This window comes from Zootoca vivipara, chromosome Z2 (assembly GCF_965207765.1).
Source record: "Zootoca vivipara chromosome Z2, rZooViv2.hap1.1, whole genome shotgun sequence".
NCBI lineage: Eukaryota > Metazoa > Chordata > Lepidosauria > Squamata > Lacertidae > Zootoca > Zootoca vivipara.
The window spans coordinates 40,721,359-40,744,203 of record NC_142585.1 but is presented as its reverse complement, the minus strand read 5'-3'; the positions used below and the strand labels follow the sequence as shown (position 1 = coordinate 40,744,203).

At 47.6% G+C, this 22,845-nt stretch overlaps 1 protein-coding gene across 1 annotated transcript in view; it reads right to left on the bottom strand.

The window, feature by feature from the left end:
- The window catches only part of KCNT1 (potassium sodium-activated channel subfamily T member 1), a 124,375-nt gene extending 104,407 nt beyond the window's left edge, over window positions 1-19,968 (bottom strand). The window contains exon 1 of the mRNA XM_088664964.1: window positions 19,668-19,968. Within this exon, the coding sequence (XP_088521090.1) occupies window positions 19,668-19,819 (152 nt within the window). The 5' untranslated portion in view covers window positions 19,820-19,968. The remainder of the gene's footprint in view (window positions 1-19,667) is intronic.
- Between the last annotated feature and the right edge of the window lie 2,877 nt (window positions 19,969-22,845).

The following is a 22,845-nucleotide window of genomic DNA, read 5'->3' as shown; positions in this document are numbered from 1 at the left end:
AACAACAACATTTGTTGACTAAAAGCATTTGCTGGATTGATTTCCATTCCTGACATGGGATGTATAAGCCAATGCCGGCAATTTCCACTCCCATTTCTACTTTCTTTGGAATTCTTTGACATCGCTAACCAGGGCACACTGCTACTGAGCTTAATGTGGCTCATAATTGGTTGGGAACACTGAGGAGTGAGAAAAGAATGGCTAGCCAGATTGAACTAATAAGAACTTGTTCCTGAACTTGCTTTTCTCTCCTCGCTCCTATTTCCTCAAGTGCTATGTCTTTTTAATGAGACTGAGGACAGGGACCATTTAAGTACTGATTTTTCTGAGCTTTAATGACAGCCTTTTTGACTAAAGGTGTGGCAAATAAATTAGGGCTGTGTGCTGGCTCCAGATGGATCCTGGATCCTGAATTGAATTGAATGGATTCAGGTTGACTTGGGATTCAAATGGAGAGGGTTGAGGTAGTCCCAGAGGAGAGCAGGTCTACCCAGAGTCTCTTAGCTGCCAAGTATCCCATTTTTCGCGGGAAACCCCCGGATTTTAATCCGTTTCCCGCTGTTCTCCCGAATTGAGAAAAATCCCGGAAATCCCCCAGATTTCCTACCTGCCAGGGAGCCTCCATTTTGGGTGCTGCTCTTCCCATGTGTGGGCACCGGAAATAGGGCAGAGCGGCACCAGGCAGCTGGGCATGTGTAGAAGCTACTTCTGGTGCTGCTCTGCCCTACCGGTATTTCCAGTGCCCACACATGGTCAGAGAGGCCACAGAATTTGCTTCTACGCAACTTCTGGTGCCGTGCTACTGCTGATCCTGCATTTTTCAGCGGGAGACTTGGCAGGTATGACCCAGAGTGACTTCGGGTTGTCAAAAGGAGGAGGCAGGCAGGCAAAAAGGAGAGGAGAAGGGGATGTACATCCAGACTGCTTGGGTAGCTCACCTGAAATATGAGAACGAAGGGCATGCTTTGGGCCTAAACAAGATTAGTGTTTACAGGTGCATGTATCTGCCTTGCAGACTGTGAAGCCAGAACACACTGTCATTTCTTTTCTGTTCACCTTTGCTCTGAAATTGGATAATCAAAATGTCTGCAACACTATGGTGCTCTGATGTAAACGAACAAACAAACAAAACACCTTAGAAACTCACAGCCTTGGATCGTGCATTGATTATTCATGACCCTGTTGGGGATTCTTTCCATTTAAGAGGAATTATACAGCTCCATGGAACTCAACAAGCCATGTTTATGATGTGAGTGGTGCTTATGGCATCTCAGGCAAAAGCACTGACGGACTAAAGCAATGGAATAACTTCTGGCTGACCTGCTAATCAAGCACCACCTACAAAACCATCAGCGTCAAAAGGAAAAAGCAGTGAGGAAGGGGTGCCACAATTTTACAGGAGAAGAAAGCAGAGGATGTGGTAACTAGGTGCAACATTCAAAAAAAATCTGAGAATTCCTCAACATTCTTTTTTTTAAAAAAAGAGAAAAGTTACATACCCTCCAACATCTCTCTGATGAAAATAGGGACACCCTACATTATTATTATTATTATTATTATTATTATTATTATTATTATTATTATTATATCCCGGATCATGCACAGTCTTGTAGTCAGACAGTCACCCTCCCAACCACATGTTTAATCAGGTTATTTAAATCCCAATTAAATATACTATCAGGCAAGACAATCATGCTGTTGGCCCCAACCCGCCATCCACTGGCACCCTGCCACACTCCTTTTGCTAGATCCACATTGCTCCAGTTGGACCTGTTCTGACCCAGGACAATCTAGGCCTGTCTCAACCTGTTGTGGATGGATCCTGGGTCGATGCAGATAGCCCCACTTCGGCTCATTATCTGGCATTTGTCCAGATCTGCCTTCCTAATTATGTTACCATCCTTTGCTGTTGTCACTTTAAGTAATGGCCTGTTTATGCATGCGACAAGTTTCAGATTAATTACTGCAGAATATAACTACTACTGTGCTTGTAATAAAATGAACAAATTGTCAAGGGGAGAATTAATTAACAATGGTACTAATGCATGAAACAAAGTGGAGTTGGATGCAGTCTTTGGATAACTGCAGTCCAAAGGTGGGGAAATCATTTTTCTTCTGGGGGCCATATTTCCCTTCAGAGTCGTAGCTACAGGCCGGGGAGGCTAGCCAGTTTTCTTGCACATTGAGAAGAGCCATCAAGATTGGCTAGGTCAGGTCACATGGCAAGGTCTCATGATACTCATCAAAGCTTGCATGCAGCCCCCATAGGGTTACAAAGAAGGCAGGGGCAAAAGTCAGCAATTTTTCATCTGGGTCAAAGACCCAGTTTGGCACACACACACACAGTGCACTTTTGTGTACACACACACAGGCTGGGAGCCTCAATGTGCAAGAAAACTGGCTAGCCACTTCAACGGATAAAAAGACCTAGCCAATCTTGATGGCTCTTCTCTGATGCTTCCTTTTCTATGGTCAGTATCCGCCAAGTGACTGTGTAATGCAGCCTCCCTTCTAACCTTGGACCACATATCCCATCATCTCTGACCACTGACCATACTGGCCCGTGCTGATGGGAGTTGTAGTCCAAAACAAATGAGAGTTGTATGTTGGCTGAAAAAGGTTCCCAACCACAGCAGTAGAACTTTCTAATACGCCCTTAGTGAAAAAATGTAAGCTACTCTGCAGAATTCCTCCTGCTGGGCTAGACAGTATTACTCATTAACGTGCCAGCACTTTATGGCCTTGAAAAAGACAAGCACCAAGCAAGCAAGCAAGCAAGCAAGCAAGCAAGCAAGCAAGCAATAAAAAAACACCATCTCAAACAGTATTGGAAAGATTTGAGGTTAGCTTCCAGAATAAACATTCTGGGGTGCAAATCACAAATAGATGCCCACATTGCTTTTATCCTTTAAAAAAAATGTTTAGGGGTACTCTCATTTCCCTACTCATGTTGAAATACTGCCCCTCAATGAGGCCAAATTTAGATTCACAAAATGTTTAGGGGTATGCGCACCCCTGCGTCCCCCCCCCAAGAAAAAAGCACTAGATGCCCAACACCAGCCCACAAAACCAGCATTGAAAGTAAATATGAAATTAGTAAAACATTTATCATTTGTCTGGATAGACTTGCTAGAACAGAAGATTTTTCAGCAAATACCCGGTAATAAAAGGAGGGCACACTTGTTTAACATCAATAGGCAGGGAGTCCCAGAGAGCCTTCCCCCACAAAAATATACATTGGGGGGACTACAGGTGTTTTCTTCTCTGCCCCTCCCTGAGCACATGTTACATAGGGTTATAAACCCTGGTTAAACACGTGGTCGGAGGGAGAGAAGGAGACTCATGCAGTCAGTCTCAGTTCTTCTCACTTTCCCAATCTTACTTTTAGTTCTTCAAATTTCCACATTTGTTTGCTTTCTTTTTCGTTTCATGAAAATTCACTACCATATCAGTACAATTTTCTCCTAATATACACGTTTCTTACGTAATTATTCCAAATGTACATATTTTTGCAGAACGATTTCTCCTAATACAATGCATTTCTGTATGTGATGTTCCACTACAATATGCATTTTTAGAGCGGTACCCATTTATCTACTTGCACTTGATGTGCTTTCGAACTGCTTTCGAACTGCTAGGTGGGCAGGAGCTGGAACCAAACAATGGGAGTTCACCCTGTCACGGGGATTCAAACCACTGACCTTCTGATTGGCAAGCCCTAGGCTCAGTGGTTTAGACCATAGCGCCACCCGCGTTGAGTACATTTGAGCAATAGGGACCATTTTGATGTCTCATTTCACGTGCACACAGATAGAGACACATACAAACACACAAGCCACACACAACTGCAAGGAATCCCAGAATGAGAGAGAAAGCTGGGCTGCAGTTTCCCAGATCAAATTTCGGAAGCCCACCGAAACTGCATCAAGGCGCATAGCCATTCCCTTGCCATGCCTCATGTGCTTTCAAACAGTCCATCATCAGGAGCAGCCGAAGATTAATCAGGCAGACACTGGGAAAATGAATCGGCAGACATCTGTAGGACTCGCATCCCACACAAAGAGCTCAATTTAGATTTGTGGCAGCGTTACAACGGGAAGGAAACTAAAGCAATATTGAGACAGATGCAGAACGGTACTGCACACAGAAGGGGGAGAAAACTGCAGGAGGCATGCACAGACACCCAGCCCCTCTTTCTTTAGCCCCTGAAGAATCTTGCTTTGGAGAAAATGCGGCTTAGCAGCTACAGTATGCAAATTGTGTGAAATAGTGGGTGTCTTAAAGGTAAAGGTAAAGGGACCCCTGACCATTAGGTCCATTCGTGACCGACTCTGGGTTTGCGGCGCTCATCTCGCTTTACTGGCCAAGAGAGCCAGCATGCAGCTTCCAGGTCATGTGGCCAGCATGACAAAGCCGCTTCTGCCAAACCAGAGCAGCACATGGAAACACCGTTTACCTTCCCTTCAGAGAGGTACCTATTTATCTACTTGCACTTTGACGTGCTTTTGAACCGCTAGGTGGGCAGGAGCTGGAACCAAGCAACGGGAGCTCACCCCATCGCAGGGATTCGAACCGCTGACCTTCTGATTGGCAAGCCCTAGGCTCTGTAGTTTAACCCACAGCGTCACCTGCGTCCCAGTGGGTTTCTTAAGTAAGACCAAAAGAAAATTCCTGCTAATTGGGGGCAAAGGCTGTAGCCCCATGGGAGAGCATCTGCCTTGTGTGCATAAGATCCTAGGTTCAATCCCTGGCCACTGTGTTAGCTGGAAATGTCCCCTGTCTGAAATCCTGGAGACCCACTTCCAGTCAGCATATACAATACTGAGCTAAATGAGCTAATGACTCAGAGGAAGGCAGCTTCCTTTGTTCAAGGAATTTATTTTCTCTATTATGTTATTTAATATTACAAGGGTGTTGCTTATTGTTTCCAACACTATTGGTTGGCATGTGTCTTTCTTCTCGGGAGACAATGGAGGAATCCGCCCTCGGGGGTGAGGTCAAGCTGTTGGAAGGTTGCAGCACCTGCTGTGGCTGTGGAGACCGATGCTTGGGAGGGACATGGTTCAACACCACTCATATTGTAAATTGCTTTGGAAACTGATTCTGAAACCAATAGATAAATAGTACAAGGAGGAGCAAAGGAAAAGGTAGATGGATGAGGAGGAGGAGGAGGGAGAAGAGCCTTCCTGGATCAGACCAAAAGTCTGCATAGTTCAGCACCTCTACTTCCAAAAGTGGCCAATCAGATACCTTCAAGAAGCTCCCAAGCCCTGCCACACTCCTCCTCCTCAGCAACTTGCAGAAATTGCATGGGAACATAGGAAACTGTATCATACCATGACATAACTTTTCTGGACTTTGCTATCTAGCAGGAAGTACTGAAGCTCAGTGGCAGCACTGGTGGAGGCAGAGGAGTGCGGGGGGAGTGCACCGGCCCCGGCAGCGCGATCCCGCTGGGGTGCCATCGTGGCTGCCTTCCTGCCCACGCTGGTTGCCACACCCCCGCAGGCAGCGCACCACGCCCCCCAGGACACGTGTCACGCCCTCAGGATGTGTGCCAGCCCCGCCCCCGCCTGCTCTCTGCCACTGAGTGGTAGAGCACTTGTTTTGCACACAGAAGGCCCCAGATTCAATGCCCTCCCCACAACACCTCCAGGTGCAGCTAGGGAAGAATTGCTGTGTGTAATCCTTGAGAGCCTCTGCTAGCCAGTGTAGATAATATTGAGCTGGATGGACTGGTTGTCCAGCTCAGTATAAGGCAATTTCCTATGTTCCCATCTAATCCAACTAGCAGCAGCCCTCTGTGGTCTCAAGTAGATGGCTTCCCCATAACTACTAACTGGTTATTTTAACATGGTCCTTAAAAAAAAATAACCTGACGGGAATCCAGTACAAAACATTCTGCATACAAAGCACATCCTCTACCACTGTGTAGTGGTCCCTGCTAAATGAAATTGAGCCCAAAGTGCATGGGTTGTAGCCAGTGTTAGCCCTACTCAGAGTAGACCCATGATGACTAAGGCCCCATCTGCACTGTACAGTACATTTAAAGCAGTATCACAGACCCTCCAAGTGTCCCTATTTTCCAGGGATGTCCCAGATTTACAGAAGCCATCCTGGTTTCTGATTTGATCCCTTAGGACACCCCAATTTTCATCAGATGAATGTTGAAGGGTATGGAGTTATCCGACCCCTGAGCCATTTGAAGGAGGCCCTGCAAAGGAAGGGGTTTTTTTTAAAAAAAAATGTTTAATGCTTTATTATGTTTTTATATATGTTGGAAGACTCCCAGAGTGGCAAACCAATCAGATGGGTGGGGTATAAATCATTAATAACAATAACGATAATGAAATAGGATGTCCTTATTTTCATCAGAGAAATGTTGGAGGGTATGCTATTGTACCACTTTAAATTACCACGGCCTCTCCTCAAAGAATCCTGGGAACTGTAGTTTGTTACAGGTACTGAGAGGTGGTAGAAGACCCCCTATTTCCCCCTAACAGCTACAATTCTCTGGGAAGAGGGACTGACTATTAAAACATTCTGAGAATTGTGAAAGTTTGCGTAATAATGCATTGTGAATACAATAAACAAAATTGTGCTGTGTTGCATACAACGTTGGTAATAAAAAAAGGCCCACTGTCACTGAAATTAATCAACATTACTAATTTAGGGTTGTAGCCAATGCTAGGGCTACTTAGAGCAGATCCACTGAAGTTACTGCACTTGAGTAACTTAAGATCATTAACTTCAATGCAGCTGATTTGAGCATAACTGAGTTGCATGCAGCCCTCAAGTCTATTAATTTCAAAATAATTGGGTCTATTCATTCAGTGGCGAAGCTGCATGCTCCAGCACCGGGGGCAGAGAGCAGGCAAGGGTGTGGCTGGCATGCATCTGGGGATGTGTGTGATGCGTGTCCTGGGGGCATGGCACACTGCCCCAAGGGATGTGTTGTGCGTCCCGGAGGTGTGACATGCTGCCCATGGGGGCGTTGCATGCGTCCTGGGAGCATGGCGCGCTGCCCGTGGGGGCGTAGTGCCCGGCGTGGTGGGGTATGCATGGTGCATGCCCAGGTGTGGCCGCAGTGGTACCCCCCTCCCCGATGGTGCCGGGGTGATGCACCCCCACCCCCCATTCCTCCGCCAGTGTATTCATTTTAACTGAGCAAAGATTAGTTGGATGTGACTCATTAGATGAGGGGGAAATATTTTTTGGGGGGGATATGCACATTACTATATTAGAAGGCATATGCATGAAAATAAGTATGGGTTTTCATGTGCACTTAAAAGAAATGGTGATGTGGAGTGTGCTGAACTGAAGACTGGTAACTACAGGAACTGCGAGAAGCAAAACTCGACACTTTTGTCCTGTGCCACTACACACACACACAAATTTTGCAGGTGGCAAACTTTCTGCTTGAAGACTTTCACCCTCTAGTGTAGGATAATCTAGTCTATACTTTGCCCTGCCATTTAGGATCATAGGAATGTGCCTTATCGTCAAACCAGCTCAGTAATGTCTACACTGACTGGCAGTTGCTCTCCAGAATTTCAGGCAGAGATTTCTCCCAGCCTTAATAAGAAACGCCAGAGATTGAACCTCGGGCCTTCTGCAAGCGAAGCAGAGCTACACTGAGCTACAACCCTTACTTAGCCATTGGATCATCTAGCTCAGTAATGTCTACACTGACTGGCAGCAGTTCTCCAGGAATTCAGACAGGAAGCTCTGCCAGTCTTACCTGGAGAGTGCCAGTGGGGATTGAAACTGGGACCTTTGCATGCAAAGCAGATGCTCTGCCAATGACCTACAGCATTACCCTGAGTCTCCTCTATTTACAACAGTTCTGTGCAACTTACTCCCTTTCTTTCACCATTATGTGCCTTTAGGTGAGACATTAAAAATGTGTGGTCTGTGGAGTGATAAAAACAGCATATGCTTTCAAACAATCAGTTCTGCTGAGTTCTTTATAGAAGAAAACTAATTTGTATTCCTGGGAGCAGTTTGCAATATGGATTTTCTTTTCACTTCTTACTTCTATTCATCACATTAAGATTCGTCTCAGTAAAAAAACAAAAACAAAATAAACCACCTCTTAGAAGATGCACTGGTACCCAGACTAGAGGAACTGAGCTGATCATGACTAGAGACCGGGAGAAGCTTGATCCAGTTCACATTCAAAGGCAAACCTCCTAACTTGCACTTTCTGAAACAATATTAGAACCAAAACAAGTCATCTTTAAAATTTGCACTTTATCAAATTTTACAATGTGCTTCTCCAGCCAGGTAATATGTGCACAAATGCATATAACGGGGCATAGTCACTAAAAGCCCAAGTGTGCTCTGTGGGTAGAAGTGCCTTTTATCAGCTTCATCTGGTTCACCAACCAGAAGCTCCAGCTAGTGCAGAATGTTCAGTCAGATCGCTGATGGGAGCTTCTGGTCAAGAACATGTGACACCATTGTAAGAGCAGCTATATCTTCTACCAAGCCAAGTTCCAGGTTCTTGTGTTGATTTACAAAGCCCTGAACATCTTGGGTCTGGGATACCTCAGAGATCACTTGAAGCCTTCTATCATCTGCAGGAGCATATCTAGCTGCTCCCAGAGACGGCGAGGCTCATTTGACAACAACGAGAGAGCAAGCCTTTAGTGTCATTGGCCCAGTCCTATGGAACCTCCTGCCAACAGAGATTCAGCAGGCGCCTTTTAAACACCTGCTCCCTTATGCTCGTGTTGCCCGCGCCTGCGCGTGGCGCCCTTTTCTTCCCGCCATTTTTGGCTCCCTTCAGGTGGCGCCGACGCCAAACAAACCCACCGCCTGAGACACCGAAGGTGCCCGCCGAGCCCGAGCGGCGCGGGATCCATGGCCTCCCCGGGAGAGGATCGGCAGGGAGGCTGGGCTCCGTGGGAGCAAACCGACCGGGGAACAATGCTGGATCTCAGCAGGGATGAATGCAAAAGGATCCTTCGCAAACTTGAATTGGAGGCATATGCCGGTGTCATCAGTGCCTTGCGCGCTCAGGGGGATCTCACGAAGGAAAAGAAAGACATCCTTGGAGAACTCTCCAAAGTGCTTAGCATTTCAACAGAAAGGCATCGAGCTGAAGTTCGAAGGGCGGTCAATGATGAGCGATTGACGACGATTGCTCACAACATGTCTGGACCCAACAGCTCTTCTGAGTGGTCTGTTGAAGGCCGCCGGCTCGTCCCACTGATGCCCCGGCTGGTTCCCCAAACCGCTTTAACTGTCATAGCAAACACTGTTCCCCAGCAGACACAGGAAACAAAGAAGGTGAGGTGGTGGTTTGCTATTCCTATACAAGCACCACCTCAACCCCGACGTCCACCCCAGTCCTGAGCGGCAGCGTCGCCCCGTGAAATCTCTCAGACCCGCCAGCCCAGCTTCCAACGTCGTCGTCTTGCCAAGTGGGAGCGCCATTTACGTCAGGAGTGTGAGCTGCTCAGATGACGACGAGAAGCCCCGCAAACGGTGCTGCACCAACTCCTCGAGCTCCTCCCCAGTCCTCTTGAAGGAGGTCCCTAAGGCCGCCACGGCGGTCACCAAGACCATCACGGTGCCTGACAGCGGCAGCCCCAAGATGAGCAGCATCGTGCAGAGCATTGCCAACTCCTTGCAGCCCCACATGTCCCCTGTGAATATCACCTTCACGAAGCCATCGACACTGACTACCAACACGACAACCCAGAAGGTGATCATAGTCACCACGTCTCCCAGCTCCACCTTTGTCCCCAACATCCTCTCCCACAACTACGCGGCCGTCACCAAGTTCGTCCCGTCGTCGGTCATTGCCTCGACCACCCAGAAGCAGCCGGTGGTCATCACCGCTTCCCAGTCCTCTTTGGTTAGCAGCTCTACCAGCACCTCTACCAGCGCCTCCATCGGGGGCTGCTCAACCCTTTCCTCCGCTCCCAGCATGGTTACTGTGACCACCGCGGTCTCCTCAACGGCCTCCGTGGTTATGTCCACAGTTGCACAGGGAGTCTCCACGTCGGCCATTAAAGTCGCAGCAGCCTGGTTGCCTTCGCCCAAGACCCTGGTGAGGGCACCGACCTAGGTAGATCCTGACACCGTTTCCTAAGCAGCAGCAGCAGCAGCCGTCTCCCAAGCAGCAGTTTCAGTAAGCCCAGCCGCAGCAGCAGCTAACCCAGGCTTCCCCCGTGGCCACACAGCAGCAGCAACAACAACCCTCCCAGAAGCACCTGCTGAAAACTCTTCCATTCCCCCAGACCTATGCAGACAGTTAAGAGCAGGCAGCCCCAAACTGCAGCCCTCCAGATGTTTTGGCCTACAACTCCCATGATCCCTAGCTAACAGGACCAGTGGTCAGGGATGATGGGAATTGTAGTCCAAAACATATGGAGGGCCAAAGTTTGGGGATGCCTGGTTAAGAGCACACCCACCTACCCCATGGTCTACTGATGTTCTTTTTTAATTATTTTGCTTTTAACTTGCTTTTAACTTTTTATGATTTTACTTTATGGTTTTATGGTTTTATATTGGAGCAAATCGCTGTGATACAGTGGCATATAAATATTTTAATAAATAAATGTGTCCTTTAAAAATCCCTTAATAAGGGAGGTGGGTTAAAAACAACAACCACATAATCCTGTAGTCTGAAGTGGTGCAGTCTAGAATTCAGCCACTTTATTCTGCATGTTGTTTGGATGGCCATCTCTGAAGCAAAGGAAGCAAATGGAAAGGTTAAACGTGAAGTTGAATATGCCCCAGTGTACAGCTCATTAAGGCTGTGATAAGGGGCTGTGGTAGACCACCTGCTCTGAATGCAGAAGGTCCCTGATTCAATCTTCAGCATATCCAGGTAGAACTGGAAATGTTCCTCCACCCCCACCCCCACTGCGGCCCTGAAACCCTGGAGAGCAGCTGCCAGTCAGTGTACGCAGTTGTGGGCTGGATGCCCTGAGCTAGATGCATTGACAGCCTTGGTGCAAGGCAGCTATGTATATTACAGCATTGGAAGCAATCAGGCTGGATACAGAATAGCAAGGTGGAGGGAAGAGTGATTACATTGACCAAAGATATGCCTAGGATAAAAATCAAAATTCTATGGCTGCAGCTTCCTAGTGCAAAACAGAAAAGTCAAAGACAAGCCTGGTTAATATGTGGAAGAAGGGAGGGAGACTAAAGCAAGAGCTAGTACACCCACACCCACCCCCTCCAACACAGAGTGAGTGTATATTTGTGAATACTGTGGGGTGGGGTAGGATGGGGTGTTGTTGTTGTTGTTGTTGTTGTTGTTGTTGTTGTTGTTTTGTGTTGTTGTATTTATGAATTTTTATGTTTTTATCTTGTAAACCACCCTGTGATTCTTGGATGAAGGGCGGTATAGAAATGAAATAAATAAACTAAACACAAACACACACAGACCAACCTCCATGCAAGCCCCTTGATTTTCCATCAGGCAATTATTAGGGCTGAGATTAACATGGGACACTTTTCGCAAACTTTTTAGCAACTAGTGGATTATGTGGAGGTGTCCTTCTGCCAAACTCCCCCAGCTAAGCTGGCCTTCTGCTGCCCATCACTGCAAGAGCACCAGCTCTGTTGGTGCAGCAACTCTGCTCCTGCCTGTTAAATGCGTAGGTGGGAATATCATCACAAGAATGCCCATTGGCAGCACAAGAAGGGGAAAGGCTGAGGAGGAGGAGGAGGAGGAGGAGGAGGAGGAGGAGGAGGAGGAGGAGGAGGAGAGGTTTGGATTTGATAACCCGCTTTATCACTACACTAAGGAGTCTCAAAGCGGCTAACAATCTCCTTTCCCTTCCTCCCCCACCACAAACACTCTGTGAGGTGATGGAGGCTGAGAGACTTCAGAGAAGTGTGACTGGCCCAAGGTCACCCAGCAGCATAGCTGCCAAGTCTCCTGTTTTTCACGGGAAACCCCCATTTTTAAAGCCGTTTTCCCGCAGTTATCCCGTATGGCGAAATATCCCATAATTCCCCCGGATTTTCAAAGCAGCTCCTGCTGGCCGGGGAGGCTCCTTCTGTGTATGTCTGGACATGCTCAGAACCGATTTCGGGTGCCGCTCTGCCCATGTCTGGGCACAGGAAATCGGGCAGCGCCGGCACCGGAAGTCGCTTCTACGCATGTCTGGACATGCGTAGAAGCGACTTCCGGTGCCACGCCGCTGCTGATCCCGGATTTTTCAATCCGGGAGTTGACGGGTATGCCCAGCAGCTGCATGTGGAGGAGCGGCGAAGTGAACCCAGCTCACCAGATTACAAGTCCACTGCTCTTAACCACACCACCACATGGGCAGAGCCGATTTCAGCTGCCCTTGCTATCTTTCTGTGCCTCCCGCTTTCTGCTGTGAGCAATGGGGTTACACATGTGCAAAGCCCCACCACTGTAGTGGTGGGGAGAGGTAAATTAGGATTGTGCCCTGTGAAAAGCAACTCCACCAATCTCATTTTTCAGGCTGTGTTTGCCTGTTCAGAGGGACAGCAATGCTGTGGGACCTCATTCCCATTGCCTTTGTTCTACCTCAGTAGTTGTCCTGTGAAACCAAACTTTGTTGGCGGGACCACTCTTTTTGTGTGATCTCTAATTGGTCGGGGCCATCCAGGAAGGAGAAGCAGCACTGGGGGGAAATGCGAGACAGAAACAGTGGCTGTTATTGGCCCAAAGCAGCAATGGGGGGGGGGAAATGCATTTTTATGGAAGAGAAGATTTTGGGGCACTACTTTCAGTCCAAAAATTGAATGAGGAACTTTTGGTACAGTCCAATCATTCAGCATTTGATAACTTGCAGCTGAATGCATGAATGGACTCCGTTAAGTCTGCATTGATGGAAAAGGCTTGTGAGAACACTGTCTCTATAATGTTAAATCTGGGATCACCCATCATACATGCAAGTCTCAACTGACTAATACAGTAATGAGTGGTGCTGTGACAAAATTTCATTCTACCTTTTTTTAAAACATTCTCTGTCAATTTATCTACTAGGGTGGCCACTGACACATCTCCCCACATCCCCCTCAAAAAAGAAAGAGGCAGGGAAGGGACAAAGATCACCATAAAATTGGCTAATTTATATGAATAGATGCAAATTTAAATATAATGGGTGGTATCCAATTAAGTTCTACTCAGAGTACACTCATTGAAGCCAATGGGTCTAAGTTTGGCACGTCTGTTAATTATTCTGAGTAGGATTGGATATAGCAGTATTAGGCAGTTGGTCCTTTACCTTTCCCGCCCCGACCTGGCCACAGTGATCCATGCGACGGTCACCTCCAGGTTTGATTACTGAAATTCGCTCTACACGGGGCTGCCCTTGAATCTGTCCCAGAAACTCCAGCGGGTACAGAATGCTGCATCGAGGCTCCTCACAGGGTCTCTGCCATTGCAGCATATTCACCCAGTGCTTTTCCAGCTGCACTGGCTCCCGGTGGAGTACAGGGTCAGGTTCAAGGTGCTGGTTTTGACCTTTAAAGCCCTTTACGGCCTAGGACCCTCATACTTATGGGATCGTCTCTCCTGGTATGCCGCGGAGGACCTTAAGGTCCATAAACAGTAATACCTTAGAGGTCCCGGGCCCGAAGGAAATCAGATTAGCCTCTACTAGAAGCAGGGCCTTCTCAACACTGGCCCTGACCTGGTGGAATGCTCTGTCTCCTGAGACCAGGGCCCTGCAGGACCTGCTTTCTTTCCGCAGGGCCTGTAAGACAGAGTTGTTCCACCTGGCATTTGGCCTGGAGCCAACCTGATTCCCTCCCCCATTTTCCCTTTCTTTTTCCCTTTTGTATGAGGCTGCATCTTAAATTTTTAATGTCTAATTTTTAATTTAATTTTGATGTATTTAGTTTTGTTGTTGAGTTGTATTTTGACCAGTTGTTTTATGTTTGGTGTTAGCTGCTCTGAGCCCAAGGGCAGGGTATAAATAAATAAACAAACAAACAAATAAATAATAATTTATTATTTATACCCCGCCCATCTGGCTGGGTTCCCCCAGCCACTCTGGGCGGCTTCCAAAAAAACCCCAGAAATTCTAAAATACAGAAATCCATCAAACATTAAAAGCTTCCCTAAACAGGGCTGCCTTGAGATGCCTTCTAAAGGTCTGGTAATTGTTGTTCTCTTTGACCTCTAGTGGGAAGGCATTCCACAGGGTGGGTGCCACTACCGAGAAGGCCCTCTGCCTGGTTCCCTGTAACTTGGCTTCTCGTAATGAGGGAACCGCCAGAAGGCCCTCGGAGCTGGACCTCAGTGTCCGGGCAGAACGATGGGGGTGGAGACGCTCCTTCAGGTATACCGGACCGAGGCCGTTTAGGGCTTTAAAGGTCAACACCAACACTTTGAATTGTGCTCGGAAATGTACTGGGAGCCAATGTAGGTCTTTTAGGACCGGTGTTATGTGGTCTTGGTGGCCGCTCCCAGTCACCAGTCTAGCTGCCGCATTCTGGATTAGTTGTAGTTTCCGAGTCACCTTCAAGGGTAGCCCCACGTAGAGCGCATTGCAGTAATAAATTATTATTATTATTATTATTATTATTATTATTATTATTATTATTCTCAATCACTATAATTTAAAGCAAAATACTGTTGGTGTGATTTAATACATCTCACCAGCCTAGTGTGGAAGACTGACCAGGTGAGATCCTAACCAGGTGATAAGGCAGTTTCAAGGCTCCTAGTCTCCCCTTCTGATGGGTCTTTAGCTTTATAAAACTAGACTTGGCTTGGAGCATCCTTCAAAACAAAGCCATCCTCTGCCAGATCTTCAAATAGAGGTTCATGTCTAGTAAAACAGGGAGCACCGCCACCCTAATTCCTGGTCTATTCAGTCACACCAAGGATGGAGTTGCCCTCAAGACTCAGTGGAGTGGTGACTTCTGCCACCACATTGAATTATCACAGCCCTGTGGATCTGCACCATAAGCCAAGGAGCATCCACCAGCTTCTCTGGTCACCCCTTATTAGAACTGGGATTTTGTAAGGACAGTCAGTGACATCAGCCCGCCTGAGAGTCCGTACCTTTGGGATGCAATCACAGACAGCAGAACAGGCTGGTTTTGGGAGCCCTGCCAACAGCATATCCCTATGCCTGCCTATACCTGGGATGCACTTCCTAGAGGGCATAATGAATTAGTCATGCCTTTCCAACCCGTGTGAAAATCTTTCAGAAGCAGAGAGCTTGGATGTGACATGAATGCTGGGGAAGAGTACAAGCAATTCTAGATGCCATTGCCCTTCTCCTAAGCCCATTCACAGATTACCCCACTCTTAAGCTTATTCATGCATCACTACACTCCTAAACCCATTCATGGCAAGGCATGCCACACCAATTGATTTCAATTAAAATATCTGCCATGTCCATGAGGAAATTCCATCCTGTCCTGCTGGCTTGCTGAGGCTACTCAGGAGGCAAATAGGGATGTGTGGATCACTGCAGGCCTCTAACCCACAGGTGAGGCAATAGGTCTCTATTCCTGGCATTCAGTTCAGCTGCTGGCTTTATTAACACCCCAAAGCAGGCATGTCAAACCTGCGGCCCTCCAGATGTTTTGGACTACAATTCCCATCTTCCCCAACCACTGGTCCTGCTAGCTAGGGATCATGGGAGTTGTAGGCCAAAACATCTGGAGGGCCGCAGGTTTGACATGCCTGCCCCAAAGGTCTTTTCTGTGGAACATTTTTTTTGGGGGGGGGGGAGACACATGCCTGCAGTGGGTGGGGCCAAAAGCAAACATTAGCAGAGTATGTATGGATAGCTCCTCCATACATTCACATGCGTCTCTCTGTCCTCCATCCAGGTGAGCAAGAGGCCTGATCAGAGTTCAAGGGCATATTCCATCCAGGCAAAAACACTCAAAGGGTTTGAAGCAGGGTCAGTGAGGTGGGCTGCCTGGGGAGGGTTCTAGAGGCCAGATGGAGGCCTACATTCAGCCCCCGAGCCTGAGGTTCTCCACCCAATGTAGGACCTGGAAGGGCAGCCGCTAATGGTCAGCTCCTTACCTAAAGATCACTTAGGAAACTAGGAAGCTGCATTCTAACAAGTCCCATCATTGGTCCATCTAGTTCAGTACAGTGGTACTTCGGGTTAAGAACTTAATTCATTCTGGAGGTCTGTTCTTAACCTGAAACTGTTCATAACCTGAGGTACCACTTTAGCTAATGGGGCCTCCCACTGCCGCTGCGCCACCACGGCGCAATTTCTGTTCTCATCCTGAAGCAAAGTTCTTTTATTATTATTATTTTTTTAAAAAAGATATATTTATTGATTTTATAAACATAAAAAGCACTAAGACACAAAAATACACAAAAATAGAGAATACCAAACAAATTACAAAAAGAAAGAAACCATAGTTAGCATTCATATATCCTAACATTGTTGACTTCCTCGTATCCCTCCTTACTGCGTTTCATTATATCTGAAGCAAGGTTATTAACCCGAGGTACTATTTCTGGGTTAGTGGAGTCTGTAACCTGAAGCGTCTGTAACCTGAAGCATCTGTAACCTGAGGTACCACTGTACTGTCTACATTGACTGGCAGTGACTCTCCAGGATTTCAGACAGGAGTCTCTTCCAGCCCTACCTGGATATGCCATTGGGGACTGAAACAGGGGCCTTATGCTGTCTCTCATACTTCTTGATACTGCTAACAACAAGTGATGCAGCAGGCTTTAGCATCACCGGCCCTGGACACCCAGGCTCTCTATCTCTGCCCATTCCTGCCCCATTGAATATGTGGCACTCAAAACTGCATGTCAATGTCACACCTTCCAAAAAGGAGAACCCAAAGAGTTGAGAGAGAGAGAGAGAGAGAGAGAGAGAGAGAGAGAGAGAGAGAGAGAGAGAGAGAGAGAGATTACACCAGCAAGAAAATCTACTGGGTCAAAAGTGGGAACAGTGGTCGCAGTGGTGGGGAACATTTTTCAGTCAGGCAAAATGGCTCAAGGCAGAGAGGTGGTGAAGCAGGACTAATGAAGCAACCTTCACATGAGAAAGGTTCTGGCCTCAAGGAGTCCCATGATGGAGAGCCCTGGAAGTCTGCATTTGACCCCTAGGCCTGAGGTTCCCCACCCCCACTGTAAAGCCCATAGCCCTCCAAAGTACTGTTGACATGGATTTTATCTACCCATGTTTAGGGTTGCCATATTTTGAAGAGCAAAAAAGAAGATGTTATTGCAACCGTGATTTTAAATGCCCCTTACTATATGTAGGCTATAGAACCACTGATATATTGCAGAGGGGGGCAGGTCTTCAACCACCCAGAATTTTGGCAAATTAAAAAAATCCACCTGGACAGAAATTTTACCCCTAAAAAGAGAGGACGTGTCCTGGAAAAAGAGGACACATGGCAACCCTACCTGTTTAGCCCAGGAACAGCATGTATTCCAAGTAGAATCACAAGGAAACAGGCTCTGTGTGGTTATTAATTATACAGCATACTTGTTGTGCCCCATAATTCCCACCCACAAGTACATATGCGAGGTTACCCCCACTGACTTTTATGAACTTCACAGGGTAGGAGGAAAAGACAACATCAATACCACCCAGTGCATGTCAAAGCAGAATCAGGCTGGGTCTCCCTAATCCACTAGCTAGTATTTGAATCCACAGTAGGTCTTAACAAAAGAAAGTACTTCTTCACACAGTGCAGAGTTAAAATATTAGAATTCACTCCCAGAAGAAGCAGTGATGGCCACCAATGGTATTCTAGTCCTTTTATCAGTTTTGGTCAATATATCAATGATGAGCCTAAATGGGGAAACAGATTGCCAAAGGGGAACAGATTGCCAAAAGGAGCATGTCTTCCCATACCTAAGTGTCTAGTCCTCAAGACTCTTCATGAGAGAGCCTTCTCCAGGCCCACCACTGACATCTAATGAAGTGAGGCAGTGTAGCCTCTAGGAAGGGAGCCTTTTCAGTGGTGGTGCCCTGGTGATGAGATGTTTCCCCCTAACCAACCACAAATACAATTTCAGCAGGTAGACTTCCCTATTCAAAAAAATTGGTGGTCACATATAATACCCTCATTAAAGGACTGGTTCGTTATGGGAGTGCAGTCTCATGGCACAATTAACACATTACATCAGAGCAGGGGTCACCAGTTTGGCATCTGTTGGCATCTTTGGGCACACTTGGGCTCTTCCCTTAGTGTCTATAAAACTTGGAGCTTTCTGCACCCCACTGCCCCCTTGGTCATGAGGTATTGAGGGAAGTTACCTTGTTTTGCCATGAAAGGTACCTAGAGCTAAAGGAGGAAGTTGGAAAAGTGGTGTTCTTTCCAACTCCCTCTTTTGGGTAGATTTCCTGTGCCTCACTCAGCAGAATGACCAGGAAGGTCCAAAACTGGCTTACCGCATTTGGAAGTCAGTTCAGTGAAGTAATACACATTGCTATCTAATGCATGGCTGACTTTTGCTTCAAGGGGGGGTGGGGGGTGGAGGGAGGAGCTGCAAGTGGTACTCAACCCTGCTGCTGGCACCTGTCCATCGCCACCCTTGCCAAGATCAGTCCACCAGCCTGAGCTCATCCATTCAGAGAAGCAAACAAGTACCCAGGTGCCTTTTTGCCCTGCAGAAGAAGACCTGCTATTCCCACAGCTGATTTCCTATGTGCCCCTGCTGTCCGTCCCCCCGCCCGCCAGCAAACACACACACCAGGTAGATCCCCTCCCCCAACAAGGAAATACCCGCCTAATTAGACAGTCCTTCTCCTTTTCATGCACTGCCTTGTTTACATGGACCCCCTTCGCAGTCGGGGAATGAATAAAAGGCGCCAGCCCGCCTTACAACCCAGAGATATATGCAGTACATACGGTGTTTCAAGATTTAGAGAAAACAGACAAGACAGAGCATGCCGGTGGGCGGGCTGTGGAAGGAATGATGGATATAAGAGAAAGGATGGGAAAGGGATATCATGGAACAGAGGTAAAACTCGGTCCTGCATCTATCTGCAATGCTGGGATCATTCATTCAGGCTGTGAGCTGCCCGCCCCACCGCCCAAATGAAATGGACGGTTTCAAAGGAAACGCAAAAACACCTGCCGATTTCGAAGAAAAGGCTTGCCCATCCCTTGCCTGTTAATAGATGTGTATCCAGAAGATTGTGTTGCGTGGTTGATTTGTTCTCCCCACCCCCCCTGGTTAATTTTCTTTTATCTGCATGCAAACCTTGGTGTGAGCGCGCGCGAGAGGTTCTTTACGCAAAGGGGTGTATTTTTCCAAACCGTGTGCTCCTGCCTCTCCAGACAGCTTCCAAAGATGGTGCATAAGCACACACCACAAATTGGGAAGACTGGGGAAAGGGCTTCAGTTGCAACCCCCCACCCCTCGCACAGATTAACGCACGCTGCAAGTTAACAGGGGCTGAAGTCACGCTTTCAGGGTTTTCAATAGCTGGCATGCAGCAGTTTTGTATGTTTATTTGAATCTCATCCGGGTTTGGTTGTTTTGGAATCTTTGGTCTTAGTTAATAATGACACCGCCCCCCTCCCGCGGGGAAAAAAAATACAGGTTTGGGATGTTAAGGAGCATGGGTGTGGGTTTACAATAAGGGGTGGGGGTCCAATTTTCCACATTTTTGCTCCAATAAACCCATTCGGCTCCTTGTTATGTCCGAAGTCCACTACGGGGGGGGGTGGTCATCTCCACACCGAGGCATGCAGTGCTGCAGTACCTGTGTCCAGTTTCGCTCCCCAAGGACCCCAGCCTCCGCGCGGGTAGCAAGGGGCTGACCCCCGGGACATCCTCGGTCGTTGCCAGAGGCGGGATGGTTTTCTGGTGGGCATTGCTCTCGGATGGCGACTTCTTCAGCTTTGCCCTGGCCATCACGGAGGCTTCTTCGGAGAAGGGGGCTGCCTTCACTCCACCCCTCAGCAAGAACTCTTCTCTCTTCTTCCTCTTTCACTCATAGCAATCCTTTGCTCGAAATGCAGTTGGGTTGAGAGCGGGAAGCACGTACCATTTTCCCTCTCCCAGGCACACAACACACTCGCCCCCCAGACAAAGCTGCACAGTGGAACAATCCTGCCCTTGTGGATTTATTGTGGTACTGATGAAGGGAAGCTCTGGCTGGCATGGTGGTGCAATGAATCAGGTGGCATGCAGCGGAACCGTGGCAATCTGAGAAGAGAAAGTGCTTCCCCTGGCTGATAGGATTTATGCTGGTGGCACTTCCACTGCCTTGACCAGTTAATATGATGATAGGTGATATTTTTCAGTGGCTGTAGTGGTAAAATGCTGAAGTGCAGGAGCTCATCACACAGCACTGTATGACGAGCCCTAGAGAACCCTAGATCCTTGCACCTGTGGATAGACGCCACATAGAGTAATAGAATTGTAGAACTGGAAGGCGGTCAAAGGGTCATCAGGTGCAAACCCCCAGCAAAATATAGGCAGGAATTTTGACTGTATGTGTATGCAGTGTCATAGTTTGTACAGGCACAGGAAATCTCAGGCCCAGGTGGGTTGAATGTGGTCCTCTGATCCTCTCTATCTGGCCCCTGAGACTCTTCCCCAGGCCACACATCTCAATAGGCTTGCTCCACCTCCTTAATGACAGGAGTGCTTTTGCCTGGCTGGATTGTGTCCTTGACCTGTGATAATGCCTCTGGCTTGCTTGAATGAAGGATGGAGAGAGGGGTGTGCTTGAAAGCCTTGTTGTCACCTCATTCTGTCAGTTAAAAAAGGTAAAGGGACCCCTGACCATTAGGTCCAGTCGTGACTTCTGTCAGTTACCCTGGTGTAAATATACATATGCAGCACGCACGCGCACACACACACTTTTGGTAACAGAAGCAAGTGAGACAACATGGGAGTAGTTGCTAAAGCAGGAAAGGGGAAGCTGCAGCCATTCAGAAGTTGTTGGACTACAGTTCCCATCAACCCCAGCCAGGATTGGTTGTTTTTATATTTAAAACATCATTTTAAAAAAGTGGTTTATAAACGATTTAAAATATAATAAAATATTAAATCTGCTTTCCTCTTCATTTCCAAACCAGAATGATGTCACGCCTATCTGCATTCATGCCTGCATGGATTGGTCACTGATGCCATTAATGCAAGCGGAGTCCCCTAAAGAGAATTCTCCTGTGATTAATCTACTTCGGTGGCAGCTGGTGCCTGCTGAGCCTAGTGAGGTGGAAGGCAGGGAGCCCAACAGTAGGGGGCGTCAGAGCCAATGACAGAAGGAGCCAACTTGTTTTAGGTTTGCCCTCCTCCTCCTCCTCCTCCTCCTCCTCCTCCTCCTCCTCCTCCTCCTCCCTGCTTGATTTCTACAAGGGCAACACTGAGACTAAGCAGAAGGAGAAGGTTAGGGTTGCCAGACTCAATAGAGGACAGGACTTCTGTGACTTTAATTGCCCTGCTCTCTATTGAGTCTGGCAACCCTACTGACAGTCAGTGCTGGAAGGGGGGCAGGTGGGTGTGGGGTGGGTGAGCAGACTAAGGCTAGTTTAGCAGTGCCTCATTTGCCCTAATGGAGTAGCCTCCAGTGATTTGCTCACAGCAAGCACACTGGCTTAGCTTTTAGCGAGAAAGGTAAATGTTTCTAGTTAGGGAGACCGCTGAACAGGCCCCTCCAAGACTTGCATTTTGCATGCATCTCTGTGATTAATACCAACTGTCTGAGGACTTGCCTTTTTAAGGTCAGAGCAGTGGGGTACTTCACACATACCCTATAATTTTGATTTAATTACACACTTCTTCGGATTTGCATCCTTGTGAGCAATTTAACAAACAAAAGTCACTGCCCATCATTAGAAGGGAAAGCTGTCTTTCCTATATACTTTCCCATCCCCCAGGAGGGTAGCACACCTGAATCACAGACATAAAATAAGTACAGGTGAAACTCGGAAAATTAGAATATCGTCAAAAAGTGCATTGATTTCAGTAATGCAACTTATTATTATTTATTTTTCTTTTAATTTTTACAAATGCTTTCTTTTGGAAATTCCACAGGAATAAAACAAATAGTTACAATAATACAAAAATAAACATTGCTATTACATTTCATTAATTACAACCCATTTATAATTGACCTAACGACAAATAATTGCAACAAATAAAGGCTTGACATATCTTGCTTTTCATATCATGCATCTATCTCATAGATTGGTTTCACCTTTTAAATTGCGTTACTGAAATAAATGCACTTTTCAACGATATTCTAATTTTCCGAATTTCATCTGTAAGTGTGCCCTTGGCTCCTGGCTCCACTGATTAATCAGCTTAAAAGCTTTTAGTTGATTAATCTACTCCAGTAACTCTCAAATGGCACAAGTGAGCTAAAATGATTCACAGCCACTAAATAATGCACAATAATTCACACTCCCTAAAAGCTTTGAAAGTCAGAGGTTGGGAATCTTTTCCCGCCTGGGGGCCACGCTTCCTTCCAGGGGCGTAACCAGGATCAAAACTAGGGGGGGGGCAAGCCATGGTCGTTCAGGGGCTGGGCCAAAGCACGGGAGGGGAGGGGGCACAAAGTGGGAATGTGGGCGGGGCTACAGGGCCAGCAGGCCCGACGACTCTGCGGCGGCGGCTGCAGCCTCTAAATGAACCCCCTAAACTCTCTCAAACGAAATTCCCCTGCTCTGAAGCAGGGCCGTCTCTAGGCCTGGGTCCAGTGGCGTGGAGCGCCAGGGCACCAGGCCACCAGGGGCGCCACTGCGCCCGCTGAGAGGTGCGGCGGAGGCCGCCCCAGGCGCACCTCTCAGCTGTTCAGCGGCTTCAGGCTGCTTTCCGGAGAGGCGCGGGCCTGGGGCCGCCTCTGCCGCGCGCAGGGGCGTCACAACAGGGGGCGGGCAGCACCCCCTGGCCCAGGGCCGGCCCTACGCCCAGGCTGGGTTGCAGAGGGC